This window comes from Kogia breviceps, chromosome 14, assembly GCF_026419965.1.
Source record: "Kogia breviceps isolate mKogBre1 chromosome 14, mKogBre1 haplotype 1, whole genome shotgun sequence".
NCBI lineage: Eukaryota > Metazoa > Chordata > Mammalia > Artiodactyla > Physeteridae > Kogia > Kogia breviceps.
This window is the reverse complement of record NC_081323.1, coordinates 70,824,174-70,838,775: the sequence shown is the minus strand read 5'-3', so window position 1 is coordinate 70,838,775 and position 14,602 is coordinate 70,824,174. Positions and strand designations below refer to the sequence as shown.

General features: G+C 50.2%; 1 protein-coding gene across 1 annotated transcript; it reads right to left on the bottom strand.

Moving 5' to 3' along the window:
* Window positions 1–17: 17 nt before the first annotated feature.
* On the bottom strand, window positions 18–11,171 carry PLK1 (polo like kinase 1). The gene is made up of 10 exons (XM_059037002.2): window positions 10,501–11,171; window positions 9,615–9,783; window positions 8,714–8,858; window positions 7,624–7,717; window positions 6,064–6,283; window positions 2,431–2,586; window positions 1,413–1,490; window positions 1,055–1,209; window positions 771–953; window positions 18–523 (listed from the first exon to the last, which is right to left on the bottom strand). Exons 1-10 carry the CDS (start codon window positions 10,906–10,908, stop codon window positions 317–319), a joined length of 1,815 nt encoding a protein of 604 aa, XP_058892985.1. The 5' UTR covers window positions 10,909–11,171; the 3' UTR covers window positions 18–316.
* Window positions 11,172–14,602: the final 3,431 nt, after the last annotated feature.

The window sequence follows — 14,602 nt, the reverse complement described above, 5'->3', positions numbered from 1 at the left end:
AACACAAGAAGAAAAAGGAAGATTCATATATGTTTAATGTAATATAAAGGCAAGGAAAAGACCATCCCAAATTCAATAGCAATATTCTGTACAATTCATATGGTGGGGTTGAGAGGGAAGGGGAAGAGGCCTCAGAACCCACACCGGGACATGTACAAAAATAACTTACACAGCAGCCCCACCTGCAGGGATGATGGAGCTTCCGCCCCAGCCCCCAGGGCTGGGGGACACCCCATAAAACAGCACCACGGGATCTAACCAGAGCGGGCCAAGGTGCTGGTGGGGGGGGGAGGGTGCCAGTCCAGGGGGGGTGGGGCTACGAGGAGGCCTTGAGGCGGTTGGTGGCCGAGCGTGAACTCAGCAGCTTGTCCACCATGGTGCGGGCATAGCGCAGCCGGCTGGCCAGCTCCTTGGAGCAGCCGTACTCCTCCAGGAGGCTCAGGCGGTACGTGCGGAAGTCCCGCTTCTCATCGATGTAGGTCACGGCAGCCATCAGTGGGCACAGGATGAGTTTGGTGTGGTCCTGTGAGGGCAGGAGGGGAGCGGGTGGACGGACAGGGGGTTACTGGTGATTGAAGCTCCCAGCTGCCTGTGTGTCTTGGCGGGCGTAGAGGGAAGATATCCCAGCCGATGGGGGGGGTTGGGGGCATTTCACTCCCTCCTGCTGACGCTGCCAAGGACAGGTCCCGTGCCTCCCACTCCCCACCCAACGCCGTGGGCCGCTGAGAGGCACAGATACCCGGCCCCAACCCTCCAGGGCCGCGGCGCACCTGGAAGAAGTTGATCTGCACGCAGCCATTACTGAGGTGCAGAATGATGGCGCTGCGGGTGCGGAACCACGTACGCAGGTAGGGCAGCCGGGCTAGCTCGTCGCCTTCCCGGGGCGTGATGTTGGCACCCGCCTTCAGCAAGTGTTCGCTCATGTAGTTTCGGAAATACTTGAGGAGGGTGATCTGGTTGGAAAGTGAGGGAGGGCGTCCGGAGTTAGAGCCTGTCCCCTGGCAAAGCCCCCACTCCCGGCAACAGCGGCCCACGCGGTCCAGCCAGCACTCACCTTCTTTATCAGGGAGTTGGGATGGGAACTCACGGTGAGGTAGGACTCCGTGCCATCACGCTCGATGTACTGCAGGCTGTCGCCATCGTTGTAGAGGATGAGGCGTGTTGAGTCGTTGAAGAGCACTCCCACGCTATTGTCACACAGCTGGTACCCTAGCGGTAGGTGGAGGGAGGCCTCAGAAAGGGGCGGTGGGGAGCAGGGGGCCGTTAGGGGCTGGGACTAGGAAGCCTGGGATGGAGACAGAGGAGAGTGTCGAGAGGAGAGGATGTGGGAGCCAAGAAAGGCAAGAGCCTGTAACAACTCGAAGCGTCGCTAGGCGGCACCTGAGCCACTGCCACAGCTGGGAGAAACCTACCGAGGCCATACTTGTCCGAATAGTCCACCCACTTGCTGACCCAGAAGATGGGGATGCAGGCGGGATCCTCAGCCTCCTCTGGGACAGAAACAGACAAGATGATCGATCAGCACCAGCCTCTTCCCCTCTGGTCCACTCAGGCAGCCCACACCAGGGAGCTCGGTCAAGAAGCCTGGAGCCCTCTGCCAGCGAGCTTAAACAAGCTTAAACAGGCAGCACTGAAGCAGAAAGTTACAGTGCAGAGCGCCGAGTCCACTCATGCATTCAGCTGACCCATTTATCAAAGGCCCGCTGTGCGTCAGACACCGTTACAGGCAGCGAGCAATGACAAAAGCCAGCCCTCCCTGACCTTGCATTCTGGCTCTAGGGATAGAGACCAATCAAAATAAATGTTCACAGAATATGTAAGTTACTTCTATCATGGTGCAAATCAGTGAGTTTTAAATGATTAAAAAATTGTGAGAAGACAGACAATCCCAGATACGTGAAAATGTTATGTTCTGTGCATGCGACAATCCCTTCTTTTAAATACAACAGACAAATACAGAAACTTTAGAATATGTTAGGTGAGAAGCGTTGTGGAGAAACAAAGCAAGTAAAAGGAGTGGCGCAGACGCGTGAAGGCAGGGAGTGTGAGCCTTGCAGGGATCTGGAGGAAGTGCATGCTGGGAGAGCAAAGGCCCCAAGGCTGGAGCACATCTGGGTCTGTCATTTCCACTGTCTTGAAGGCTACAGAGGGATTCCCTGAGCAGAGGAGACAGTGTGTGCCAATGTATACAGGCGGCACATGGAGGTGCTGGAAGGTGAGGTGCTTGTGGAGACAGAACAGATGAGTCAGAAAAAGAAGGAAGGGGCCTGACCGTGGAGGGTCTGGGCCAGTAGGCTAACTTGTTTGCACTGTAATGTATAGGAAATGGGGGAAGTAAAGGTATTACGGAGCTGGGGGCCTGGACAAGCCACTGGCACGCCGGGGCTGACTTCCCTGCCCTCTCCAGACGCCCCGGCCCACCGTGCCCACCTTGCCTCACCAGCCCCCGCTCTGAGGGCTTGGAGGCGTTGACGCTGTGCAGCTGCTGCAGCATGTCACCGAGGTGGCAGTCGACTGCCTCGCTGGCCTCCCGCACCACTGGCTCCTCTTTCTCCCGCGGACGTTCGGGCATGGGGTTCTCCATGCCTGGAAGGAGATGAGACATAGTCATTAGCTGGGCACAAAAACCGCAGGTTGGGAGGGCCCGGGATCCCCGGCCACAGCCGGTACTACCCCCAGAGAAAAGCTCTTTGCGCTGCCACTGCTTTAGGTAAGTGCCAGGTTATTAGAGCAGCAGCTGCCCTGCTCACGTGACAGCACCTGGTACTCACTCATTGGTACCTCCAGGGCCAGGCCAAGCCCTGTAGGAAGGCTCATGGCCACACACAGCCATAGAGCTTTGGATGCTCAGACCTCTAAACCAATGCTGGGCCCTGCAGGGCACCTCTGGTCACTCAGGGAGACAGCTAGAAGGCACGAGCAGCTTGGAGCTGACTGGCTTCAATCCAAGAATTAAAAGCATCTTTTTGGGCTTCCCTGGTGGCGTAGTGGTTCAGAGTCCGCCTGCCGATGCAGGGGACATGGGTTCGTGCCCCGGTCCGGGAGGATCCCACATGCCGCGGAGCGGCTGGGCCCGTGAGCCATGGCCGCTGAGCCTGTGCGTCCGGAGCCCGTGCTCCGCAATGGGAGAGGCCACAACAGTGAGAGGCCCGCGTACCATTTTGCATCCAGGAAAATGGAAGGGCTCAGTCAATCAAAACCCATCAGCAAAATGGATTAAGCAGGCATTTAATGAGAACATAAGAGATTTTTTCCACCCTAAAATTTGCTTTATGTACTTATATGTGACTGAAATCTGAAAAGATAGATACACACTGAAATTTTAACATCAGTTATATTTGGGTGGTAGAAGCATGGATGATTTTTATTGTCTTTAGGCTTAAATGTTTCTTTCCCCACCAACATGTGCTACTTCTCCTTGTGTAATATGAAATTCTTAAAAGATATTTAAAGGTATGAATTTTCAATTGAAAAAATCTACGCTGTGATAAGGACTTAAGTGTGGAATAATAACATATTTGGGACTTGCTTTAAAAACTCTAGCAAGGGAGTTCCCTGGAGGTCCAGTAGTTAGGACTCGGTGCTTTCACTGCCGGGGCCTGGGTTCAATCCCTGGTTGGGAAAGTAAGATCCCGCAAGCCACACAGCATGGCCAAAAAAAAAAAAAAAAACAAACACGAAAAACAAACAAACAAAGAAACCTCTAGCCAATAAAAGGGAAAGAAGGTGGAAAAGATAAAAACAAGTATGGGCAAATGTTGGTAATTATTGAAAACAAATGATGAATAAATGGGGATTTATGTATTCCAAAAAAATTTCACTAAGTTTTGAAGAATGCTTTATGTTCAAAAATTAAAACCAAAAGAAAAGCAATCCTTAAAATAACAATATTACATTATAGCTCCAGTATTAAATATCCATGAGTCCATACCAACACAAATAACCAAATAAATAAATGGGAGAGAAGTGACAGCTCTTCCTTACAGGAGAACTCCAATTAATGGATGTAGAAGGAACAAGAAAAGGAGAAAAGTCACCATTAGAATACCACAGTAATAATTGCTGCAGGCAAGATCCACCATGGATGCTAAAATCAGTAGGCTAAAGTTTGAGAAGAACTAGAATCCTTTCAAAGTAACTCCTCACAAGGTATTAATTAATCACAAAAGGAAAAACAGTAACTGCACTGGAGGTACCACCTTAACCAAGTGATCACCAATCAAAGGAAACAGTAATATAACCAGTGAAAATATCGAAAATTAAAGCCAAAAGAAAAAAGTAATCCTTAAAATAGCAGTATTATAACTGAAACAAAGGAACTCATATATTAAATTGGTGCTATATCCACACAGAGAAATAAAGTATTTCAAGTGGCACTTTTTTTTTTAAGTGAAATATATTCCAAAGACATACAGAACTGCAAGAAAATAAACATCATTTCATAACATACTTTATAGATGTTGAAAATTCATGTATATAATATAAGGAAAAAGGGTTTTCAGTGTAAGGAAAAAAATACAAGTATAAAATTAAAGAAGCAAAAATACTATTATATTTAAATCAGAGACTTATAAATTACCAAAAGAAAATTAAAGTAGTAACTTCACAGTGGAGAAAAAGATTGCTGTAAGAGAAGTTTCATCAATGATAAATTTCCTGAACTTGATAACTGTGTCCTGTGCTGTGGTTATGTAAAAGAATCGTTTTTAGAAAATATACACTGAAGTATTAAGTAGTAAAGGCCAGAATATGTACAACTTACTATGAGATGGTTTGAGGAAAGAATTTAGATATATATAATGAGAGAGATAAAGTAAATGTAGAAAAATGTTAATTGGTGGAGAAAAGGGGGAACGAGATACAGGAAGTTTTTGCCTATTCTCACTTTTCATAATTACAATATCAAAATAAAATGTTCAGGCTTCCCTGGTGGCGCAGTGGTTGAGAGTCCGCCTGCCGATGCAGGGGACGCGGGTTCGTGCCCCAGTCTGGGAGGATCCCACATGCCGCAGAGCGGCTGGGCCCGTGAGCCATGGCCGCTGAGCCTGCGCGTCCGGAGCCTGTGCTCCGCAGCGGGTGAGGCCACAACAGTGAGAGGCCCGTGTAACAACAACAACAACAACAAAGGTTCAAAAAGTGTTAATCAGAAATAGCAGCATAAATTCAAGGTCCCTGCCCCCTTCCCAATTATGTATTTCCTAATTCTGTTCTCTGAAGAGATCTAGAAACAATGACAACCCAAACAATGGGGTGTGGTTTTGTAAGAAAATGTCCATCCTTTTAAAGAGATGCATACTGAAGTTTACGGGGTAAAATGACAAGATGTCTGGGATTAACTTCAAAAATACTTCAAAGGAACAAAAAACAAGTGATGGAGCAAACATGACAGATCTTGATAAGTGTTGAGTCTGGTGGGGATGTGGGGTCTACTGCATTGTGCTCTATTTGTACACCTGAAAAATTTCAACATTTTTTTCCCAAAGAACCATGCAAGGTGATATTATTAGCAATTAAAAAAAAAAATACGGGGCTTCCGTAGTGGTTGAGTCTGCCTGCCAATGCAGGGGACACGGGTTCGAGCCCTGGTCTGGGAGGATCCCACATGCCGCGGAGCAACTGGGCCCGTGAGCCACAATTACTGAGCCTGCACGTCTGGAGCCTGTGCTCCGCAACAAGAGAGGCCGCGATAGTGAGAGGCCTGCGCACCGTGATGAAGAGTGGCCCCCGCGTGCCACAACTAGAGAAAGCCCTCGCACAGAAACGAAGACCCAACACAGCCATAAATATATAAATTAATTAATTTTAAAAAAATATGAATTTTTCAGGCATGGCGTTCAGCCACTCTCTTCTTTTGGGGCATGACGGGTCTGATTCCACCATGGTAAGGTCTGTCTTTCCTGACAGGGCTGTGGGGAAGGGCATTTTGCCACGTGAGGATGGGGACCACGTATTCAAGGACTGGAGCCTGTCCTACCGCACACCTGAGCTATGGGGGGCCATCCATGCACACACCTGAGGCCTAGGCTCTCTTGGGGTCTGCTGTCTACCCAGACCCTGGTTTACCTTTATTGAGGATGGTGAGAGGCTTCCGGCTGCTGGGGTCCAGGCTACTGGGAGCAATTGAAAACCTGGGCGGAACAGTGAGGCAGGTGATGGGGAGGCGGGCAGGCACATAGCCAGAAGTGAAAAACTCGTCACTGAGCAGCTCCTGAATGGTCGGACGGGCAGTGGGGTCTGTCTGAAGCATCTTCTGGATGAGGGAGGCGGCCACGGGGTTGATGTGCTGGAGCAGAGACGGAGCGGCATAAGTAGGATGTGGTGGGGGACCCGAGCGCAGCACTGCTGCAAAGAAGCTGCAGCCCAGGCCCCGGCCTCAAATATGCCATGTTCAGCAGCTATAAACATGCCAAGTTTCCACTAGCAGCTCTACTGAGTTGACCAGTGTCAACCTAAGTTGTGAGAATGATAATTTCTCCTTCCTCTTGAGGTAACTTTTTCCCAAAATTTGCTCTTGCATAATTCAAGGTGCTCACCACTAGAGCAGCACTGGAGAACACAAGCTTTGAAGTCATAATGACCTGGTTTAAGTCCCAGTTCTGTCCCTTAATACTGGCTGTGACAACTAACCCAACTTTCTGGGCCTTTGTAAGTTCATCTATAAAATGGGGACACAGCACCAAGCTTGGTGCCCTGGTGAGGAGATCCAAACCCAGTGCATGTCAAATGCACACTAATATTCTAGCATCAACTACGCACTTACTATGTGCCAGCAAAATATTCTAAGCACTTTATGTATATTAACTCACTTAACCCTCACAGAAACACCCAGGGGGTGCAGATCTCTATCACCATCCCTCTTTTGCATATGGGGAAACTGAGGCACAGAAAGGTTAAGTGCCTAAGAACACACCCCCTAGTGAATGGTAGAGCCAGCACCCACACGGGGGCATAGTCAGCTGCAACACCCACACTCGGAACCACTCTGCTCTGTCCAATAAGTGACCCTTTATGACAGATTCAGTCCATCTGTCCTTATGGAGACAGGACTCTTGGCTTCACACAAGGCAAAGACACCAAACTGGAAAGCGGCCGTGTGCCAGGCTGCTGCAGGCCATCCCTCTCAATGCACTCGTGCTGGTGGTTGCGAAGCACGGGTGGTTCACGATTCTGTGAGCGCTTATTGTACGCAAGGTGCTCTGGGGTAAGGACTCCATTTTACAGATGGGAAACTGCAGCTCAGAAGATTCAGGCCATTTGTCTATTGTGATCTGGCTGCTAAGTGGCAGAGCCCATCTGAATCAAGACAGTCCACTTCCAAGGCTTAAGCAGCACGTGTCTGTCTGCCTTCTACTTCCTTTCTGCTCTCTTTGTTTTACACATCTTTTGGTTTATCTGCCCAACCTTTGAGAACCTACATACTCTCTTCCCCAAGAAAAAACGCTTTTGTGCACATATGTCAGGTTTTGTATGCAATTTCAGACAAGGACCCTTTAAAGCTCTTATGGCTACCCTAGGGGTAAGACTGACCCACCTCTGTCCCCAGGATATGGTTGGGCTCAGTCAATAGCTTTGGGGGGGAAAAAATAAATAAAATAAATGTAAACTTAAAGTATTTTTAGTCACCTTGGGAATACTGTACTCATTCTTCTTGATCCGGAGGTAAGTCTCTTTTAGGCAAGAGGTCTCAAAAGGTGGTTTGCCCACCAACAAGGTATACCTGTAAGCACAAGGAGGGATTTGGCTCAAGGCTCCTAACCAAAACCCAGATGCCGGAGGAATCCTCTCAGGGCCAGAAAGGGTGTCAGACACCTTCTGGACATTCACTATAACTCTGGGGTCCCGGAGGACAGTCCGCAAGTCCACTGCACAGCCCCAGGAGCCAGGACACTGGCAGGGAGGGGTCCTCAGTAGAATACAGGTGATGAGACTTGGTTACCATGGGCCAGTGACTTTTCTGCTATAGCCTGCACTATAGCAGGGCTCCAGAGACTGCCAGCCAACACAAAACAGGTCAAAGCAAGCGGGCTACCTGTTCCTACAGAGGCAGCTCCACGGTTAATAGCTCTGTACTTAGGGCTGCAAGTTTTCATTTGGAAAAGTTCCACTGCAAAGAAGTAGGAAAGCCATTGCGACAACTCATTTCTAACTCTCCAGTACCCAGGGCGACCATGAAAGGGGTGACACCTGAACAGGCCCAACTCTCTGCCTACCACCCACCCACCTCTGATGGCCTTGATCCAGACAGACCACAGGACCTCTTCCTGCCAGCTATAACTCCTGGCCTAACTCCTCCCACCCATTGCTGCTTCCTAGATCAGTGGTGCTAATACTTTATTGTGCATGGAAAAGCTCAAGGGTCTTAAAATCCAGATTCTGATCCAGTCAGCCTGGGTCCTGAGATTCTGTGTTTCTAACAAGTTCCTAGGTGATGATGATGCTGGTCTGCCATACTTTGAATAGCAAGGGACTAGAGCAAGTATGTGGAGACCTTCCCTCCCCCATTCCCCAGACCCATGGCCCAGGCTGCAGGAATCCTAAAGGATACACCAGTGAGGAGAAACGATATGGAAATGAGGCTTCCTTTTGGATCAGTCCGTCCTCTGGAGCAGCCTTTCCAAAGGCAGAAAGCTCTACAGGATAAGGTCTGCCAGGTGAGATATCCAAAAAGGCCTCTGCTGAGGCTGGGTGGGTCCTGAGACAACTCCCAACTTACATGATACACCCAATGGACCACACGTCCACCTCGAAACTGTGCCCTTTCTTGCTCAGCACCTCAGGAGCTATGTAATTAGGAGTCCCGCACAGGGTCTTCTTCCGTTCCCCGTCATACTCGACTTTGGTTGCCAGTCCAAAATCCCCTGGGACAGAGGGAGGAAGAGGGGGGACTCAGATGCTAGCCTCTGTCATCCATCAATGTGGACAGCTGGTTCAGGTGAAACCATCAAGAACCAGGGTCATTTGATCCCTCAAGCCTCTAGTTCTTGTGTGCAGCGAGGCTTGCCCAGGAATCCTCCCACCATGCCGGCCCCAGGGAGGGGCCTCCCAGAGACCCTCCTCACCCCCTCCTTTAGAAAGGAGGGCTTTGCTTCTAAAAGGGAACTGGTAGGGATAGCAAAAGTCACATGCCTTCAGGGATAAATCAGGTAAATGTCAAGATGGCTACTTGGCAAGTTTGTGAGGAAGTGAAAGGGAGGGGTGGGGACTGTGGCAAAGCAGAGGGCACCTAAAGGGAACAGCTGCTTTTCGGTCCGGCAAAGAGCTGCCCCTGTACTGCTGGAGCAGCCAACTGTTTAAAAGGAGCCCCAAATTCAAAATCAAGCCTCCTAATTAAAAAAAGTGAAAACAAATTCAAATCCTTTTTTTAAAAATAATACTTTATAGGAGAGCACACACACCCAAAAATGCATCTGCAGGCAAGACACTGGCTTTTGGCTCTTTCTTCTAAATTTCTGTACTAAAGAGAGGCTTCTAGAGGCAATCAACAGCCCAGACTTCCTACTATCCTCTTCCTCTCTCCCTGTCTCCTTGACTTCCTCTCTCCCTCCCTCTCTCCCAGCTCCTTCTCATTCCCATTTAGCGTAGTGTCAAGTGCCCCTGCAGGCCCAGATCCTCACCTATTTTCACCTCCAGATCCTCGTTCAGGAAGAGGTTGCCCAGCTTGAGATCTCTGTGAATAACACGGTTTCGATGCAGGTACTGGCAGCCAAGGACGATCTGCCGCAGATAGTAGCGGGCCTCGGGCTCGGTGAGTGCTTTCCTCCGCTTGTGCAGCTCCAGGAGAGACTGGGCGGGGAAGGGAAGGAGGAGTGGGGGAGTGGGTACTCAGGCCCAAGGCAGGGAGGGAGTGTCATTAGGTGAAGGCAGCCCAGGACCCTACCGCCCATTCCTTCTCCAGGACAACTATGATGTAGACTCTCCCCTAAGTCAGGCCACAACCGTTCATAGCACCCCCTCTCCCACCAGCTCCCTCTCAAGTCTCTTACCTGGGACCCCCTCTCAGCCCACTCTGGAAGCTCAGAGTTCCCTGTATCCCTGCCCCCGGCCTCTTTGCAGCAGCAGATCCCTTTCCTGACCCCTCTCCTCCCCGAAGCTACTAAGTCTGGCTCCAACTACCTTCTGCCTGACCCAACGCCACCCACTCCGGAAGGTCCGGGTCCACAGCACCCCTTACCTACCAACTCCGGAAGCCCTGGCGTCCATTAGCAGGGTTCTCCCGCGACCCGCACCTCCCCCACTCAGCCCAACTCCTAGCGTCCGGGAGCCGCCGTCCCTAGAGGCAACCTGACCCGGGCTCCACTTAACCGGCACCGCCTCTCCTAGAGGCCCCAAGTGCTAGGCACCTCTTTCCCCGAGACCTTCTCCATTCCCAGCTCGAGGTTCCCAGTACCTCCAGCCCCAGCAGCTCCGAGCCCCGGGGCGCTCCTTCCCCAGCAGCTCCGGGTACGGGCGCCCCAACCCCAGTCCCCAGGGCAGCTCCAGTCCCCCAGCAACGGCACTCACCCTCCGGCGGCAGAGCTCCAACACCACGAACACAAAGTCGTTGTCCTCGAAAAAGCCGTGGAAGCCGACGACGTGCTGGTGGGCGAGGCTGCGGTGAATGGATATCTCCATGGACATCTTCTCCTTCTGGTGCGGTTTGAGCAACAGCGACTTAGGCACGATCTTGCCCGCAAACACCTCCTTAGTGTCCGCGTCCGAGATCTCGAAGCACTTGGCAAAGCCGCCCTTTCCCAGAAAGCGGCCCCGCAGATAGCGCCGCCGGCTGCGTGGGTCCACTAGGACCTCCGGGATCTCCTTCGCCGGCGGGGCAGCCGCCGGGGCCCCGGGAGCTGCAACTCCAGGGACCCCGACTTTCCCTGGATCGGCTGGTGCCCGCGCCAGCTTCCCTGCAGTTGCCGCCGCACTCATGTTCCCGGAGTTGCTCAGCGGACCTAGCAAGGTCTGGGCAGAGGCTTGGCAGGGCTCTGCTCCTCCTCGAATTCAAACGCGGCGCCGGGAACGTTACAAAAGCCTACGCGCTACTGATTGGCCGCGGGGATTTAAAATCCAAACCCGCCCGCCGCGCGGCACTCTGGGAGCGCTCTGCACTGCAGCCGCCTTTAAACCCGTAGCCAGCCGCTGGGGGAGAAGCTTGATTGACAGGGACTCGCGGACCGAAGACACGTGGATGCCTGGGAAACCAAACCCGGTGCGGGGACGCCAAGACCCAGCCCCAGGAAAGGGGGAGTTCAAGGTTTCTCCCTTTCTTGGCGGCCAGGGGAGCTCCTGCAGTTCACAAGCACCTCCTCCAGGAAGCTTTTCCTAGCACCTTCCTCCACCCCTCACGCCACCTTCTAGATTATAAACTCTGAGAACAGAGACCTGGCAGCGCCAGGAGATAGCTGGCAGAGCCCAAGTACCCACCTCTGAGGTCATCAACTCTCTTCCAAGTCACCTCAATAAACTAATATCTAAGTAAAAAGAGGATGCTTGCCAGGCAAATGCACCTTCAAGACAAATTCCTTACTCCCCTCCTTCAAATAACAGCAGGGACCACTAGTATCACCATCACCTGGGAGCTTGTTAGAAAGGCCAAGATTCAGGCCTCAACGCAGACCTCCCAATTCAGAATCTACTCAGTGATTCCCACACATCTGAAGTTTGAAGAGCACAGTACCAGACACCACCCTCCCCCACCCCCGCCCCCAGGCCATTCTGCAAGAAAGTTGTCTGGCTGGCTCACTGCTCTATTTCCCAGTGTCTAAAACAGTGGACCCTCAATTGCTTGCTAAGAGGGGAAGGATGGTTGGTTGGCAGAATCCCTGGCAAACTGGTAGGCCAAGGCCAAATCTGGCCTGCAGAGGTGTTTCGTTTGGCCTCCCACTTTTTAAAATTTGGATTCATTTATAGGACTTAAAAATCAAGAGAGCTCACATAAAAATTCAGATTTGTGGCTTTTCCTTTAGAAAAACCATTAGCTGTGGCAACTCTGCCTACTTACCTTCCCAGTTTGTCACAGTTCCCTGCGACCCCCCTTTGCCCATTTGTCTGTCTGGCTTCCGCAGATACTGGAATGGTAACCCTGAGAATTACCCAGGTTAGCAGCCCTGTAGCGTCCAATGATGTCTTTGCTAGGACTGAGCAAAAGTCAACCATATTACAAGTATCTCTTTATCTGACTCCCAATAAACTGAGAGGCAACGAAGACCTCTTTCCTACCCCATGTCCTAAGCTCTCAGCACAATGCCTGGTAAAAAGGAGTGATTAAAATGTTTTCTAAATAAAAGCAAGTTGTTTTTTAAAACTAAGTTATTGGACTTCCCCTGTGGTCCAGTGGTTAAGACTCCGTGCTTCCACTACAGGGAGCATATGGGTTTGATCCCTAGTTGGGGAAGTTCCGCATGCTCTGCAGTGCTGCCAAAAAAATAAATCAATAAAATTATTATTATTTTTTATCCCTGTGGTATGTAATATTTTTATCTTTTTATAATGGTGAATCTATGTTCCAAAAAAGTATACTATCTTTTCTTTAGTTTTTTTTTTTTTTTTGCTGTACGTGGGCCTCTCACTGCTGTGGCCTCTCCCGTTGCAGAGCACAGGCTCCAGATGCGCAGGCTCAGCGGCCATGGCTCACGGGCCCAGCCGCTCCGCGGCATGTGGGATCCTCCCGGACCGGGGCACGAACCCATGTCCCCTGCATTGGCAGGCGAACTCTCAACCACTGCGCCACCAGGGAAGCCCTCTTTAATGTTTTTTTACAAATATTTATTTATTTGGCTGCACCGGGTCTTAGTTGCAGCACGAGGGATCTTCACTGCGGCATGCAGGATCTCTTTAGTTGCGGCAAGAGGGATCTTTAGTCACAGCATGCGGGGCCTTTAGTTGTGGCATGTTGGCTCTCAGTTGTGGCATGCGGGATCTAGTTCCCAGGCCAGGGATCGAACCCGGGTCCCCTGCATTGGAAGCGTGGAGTCTTAACCACTGGACCACCCGGCAAGTCCCTATACATATCTTAACGGGACAGTTCAGTGAATTTTCACAAACTGAACCCACCCCATGTAAACAGCACCCAGATTGAGAAAGAGAACACGACCAAGACGCCAGAAGTCCCCCTTGTGCCCTGTGTTGGGGTACCCCAAGACTACCCACTCCCAGTCCGATGATTCACTAGAAGACCCGCAGGACTCAGCATATAGTCCTACTCACAGATGGCTATGATTTATTACAGCAAAAGGCTATGAAGCAAAATCAGCAAAGGGAAGATGTGTATAGATAGGGCAAGATCCAGGGGAAACCAGGCACAAGCTTCCCAAAGTCTTTTTCCAGTGGAGTCACACAGGACACACTTAATTCCTCCAGCAATGACTGTGACAACATGTGTGAAACCAGGGAAGCTCACTGTCTACCAGGGAAGCTCATCAGAGACTCAATGCCCAGGGCTTTTCTAGGGGCTGGTCACGTAGGCACCCTCTGCCTAGCACACACCAAAATTCCACATTCCTGGAAGGAAAGCAGGTATGCAGCATCAACCACATTGTTTGCACAGTTTAGGCCTGTGAGCAACTCTTATCATTTAGGGAATGGTGAGAACCCTGCTGAAATCCAAGAACCCAGATGCCAGACAGGGCTGACCTTGCGAGCAGGCCTTTCTAGGGAGAGCAGTCTCAGGCCTGCTTGATTAGCTCTCTTCTGCACAGTCCACCTCCTTGGCCCTTAAGGGCCAAGTCCACTTTAGAGCAAAATTATTATCAGTAGGACCCCATACAAAAGGGTGAGACCAACCTGCAATATGGATCTCAGTTATGCCTTTCGTTCATGGAAAGGCAGCACTGGGAGCTTTCCTTTTCCTTTGTTTCTGAGAAACAAAGATCATAACTGCCACCCCCCCTTCCCCAAAGCTCCCTAGCTGCCAGGTTTCTCTTTTTTCTCACTGTTACAAAATCAGCATGCCCCGCAGATCAGCAATCCTAACTTTACATTTTTTCAATCTTCTCTTATTCTCATCCAGTCCTTTCATCCAGAGGGCTGTATGCAAGAGGTACAGAATATTTTTGCAGATAAATATTTTAATACAATTTAACCAGAAAGATATTCAGGAATTGATCAGGATACGTACGTTATGGGTTGAATTGTGTTTTCCCCAAATTTATATGTTGAAACCCTAACGTCCAGTATAGAATGTGACTGTATTTGGAGATATGGCCTTTAAAGAGGTGATTAAAGTAAAATGAGGTCATCTGGGTGGGCCCTAATCCAATATGACTGGTGTTCTTATAAGAAGAGATTAAGACACAGACACTCACAGAGGGGCAACCGTGTGAAGACACAGTGAAAAGGCTGCCAGCTGCAAGCCAAGGAGAGCAGACTTAGGAGAAACGGGCCAACTCCTGCTCTTGGATGTCTAGCCTCTAGAACTCAGAGAAAATACATTTTTATTGTTTAAGCCAACCAGTCTGTGCTACTTTGTTATGGCAGCCCTAGCAAACTAATAGAGGGTGAAATCCTGAATTTAAAAAATTTCAAAGTGGGTTTATATAACCTCCCACCCCTTTTATCCAGAGACAGCCTAGAAAAGATCAATCCCTTTCCAGAGACAGATACATCTGAATAATCAATCTACCTT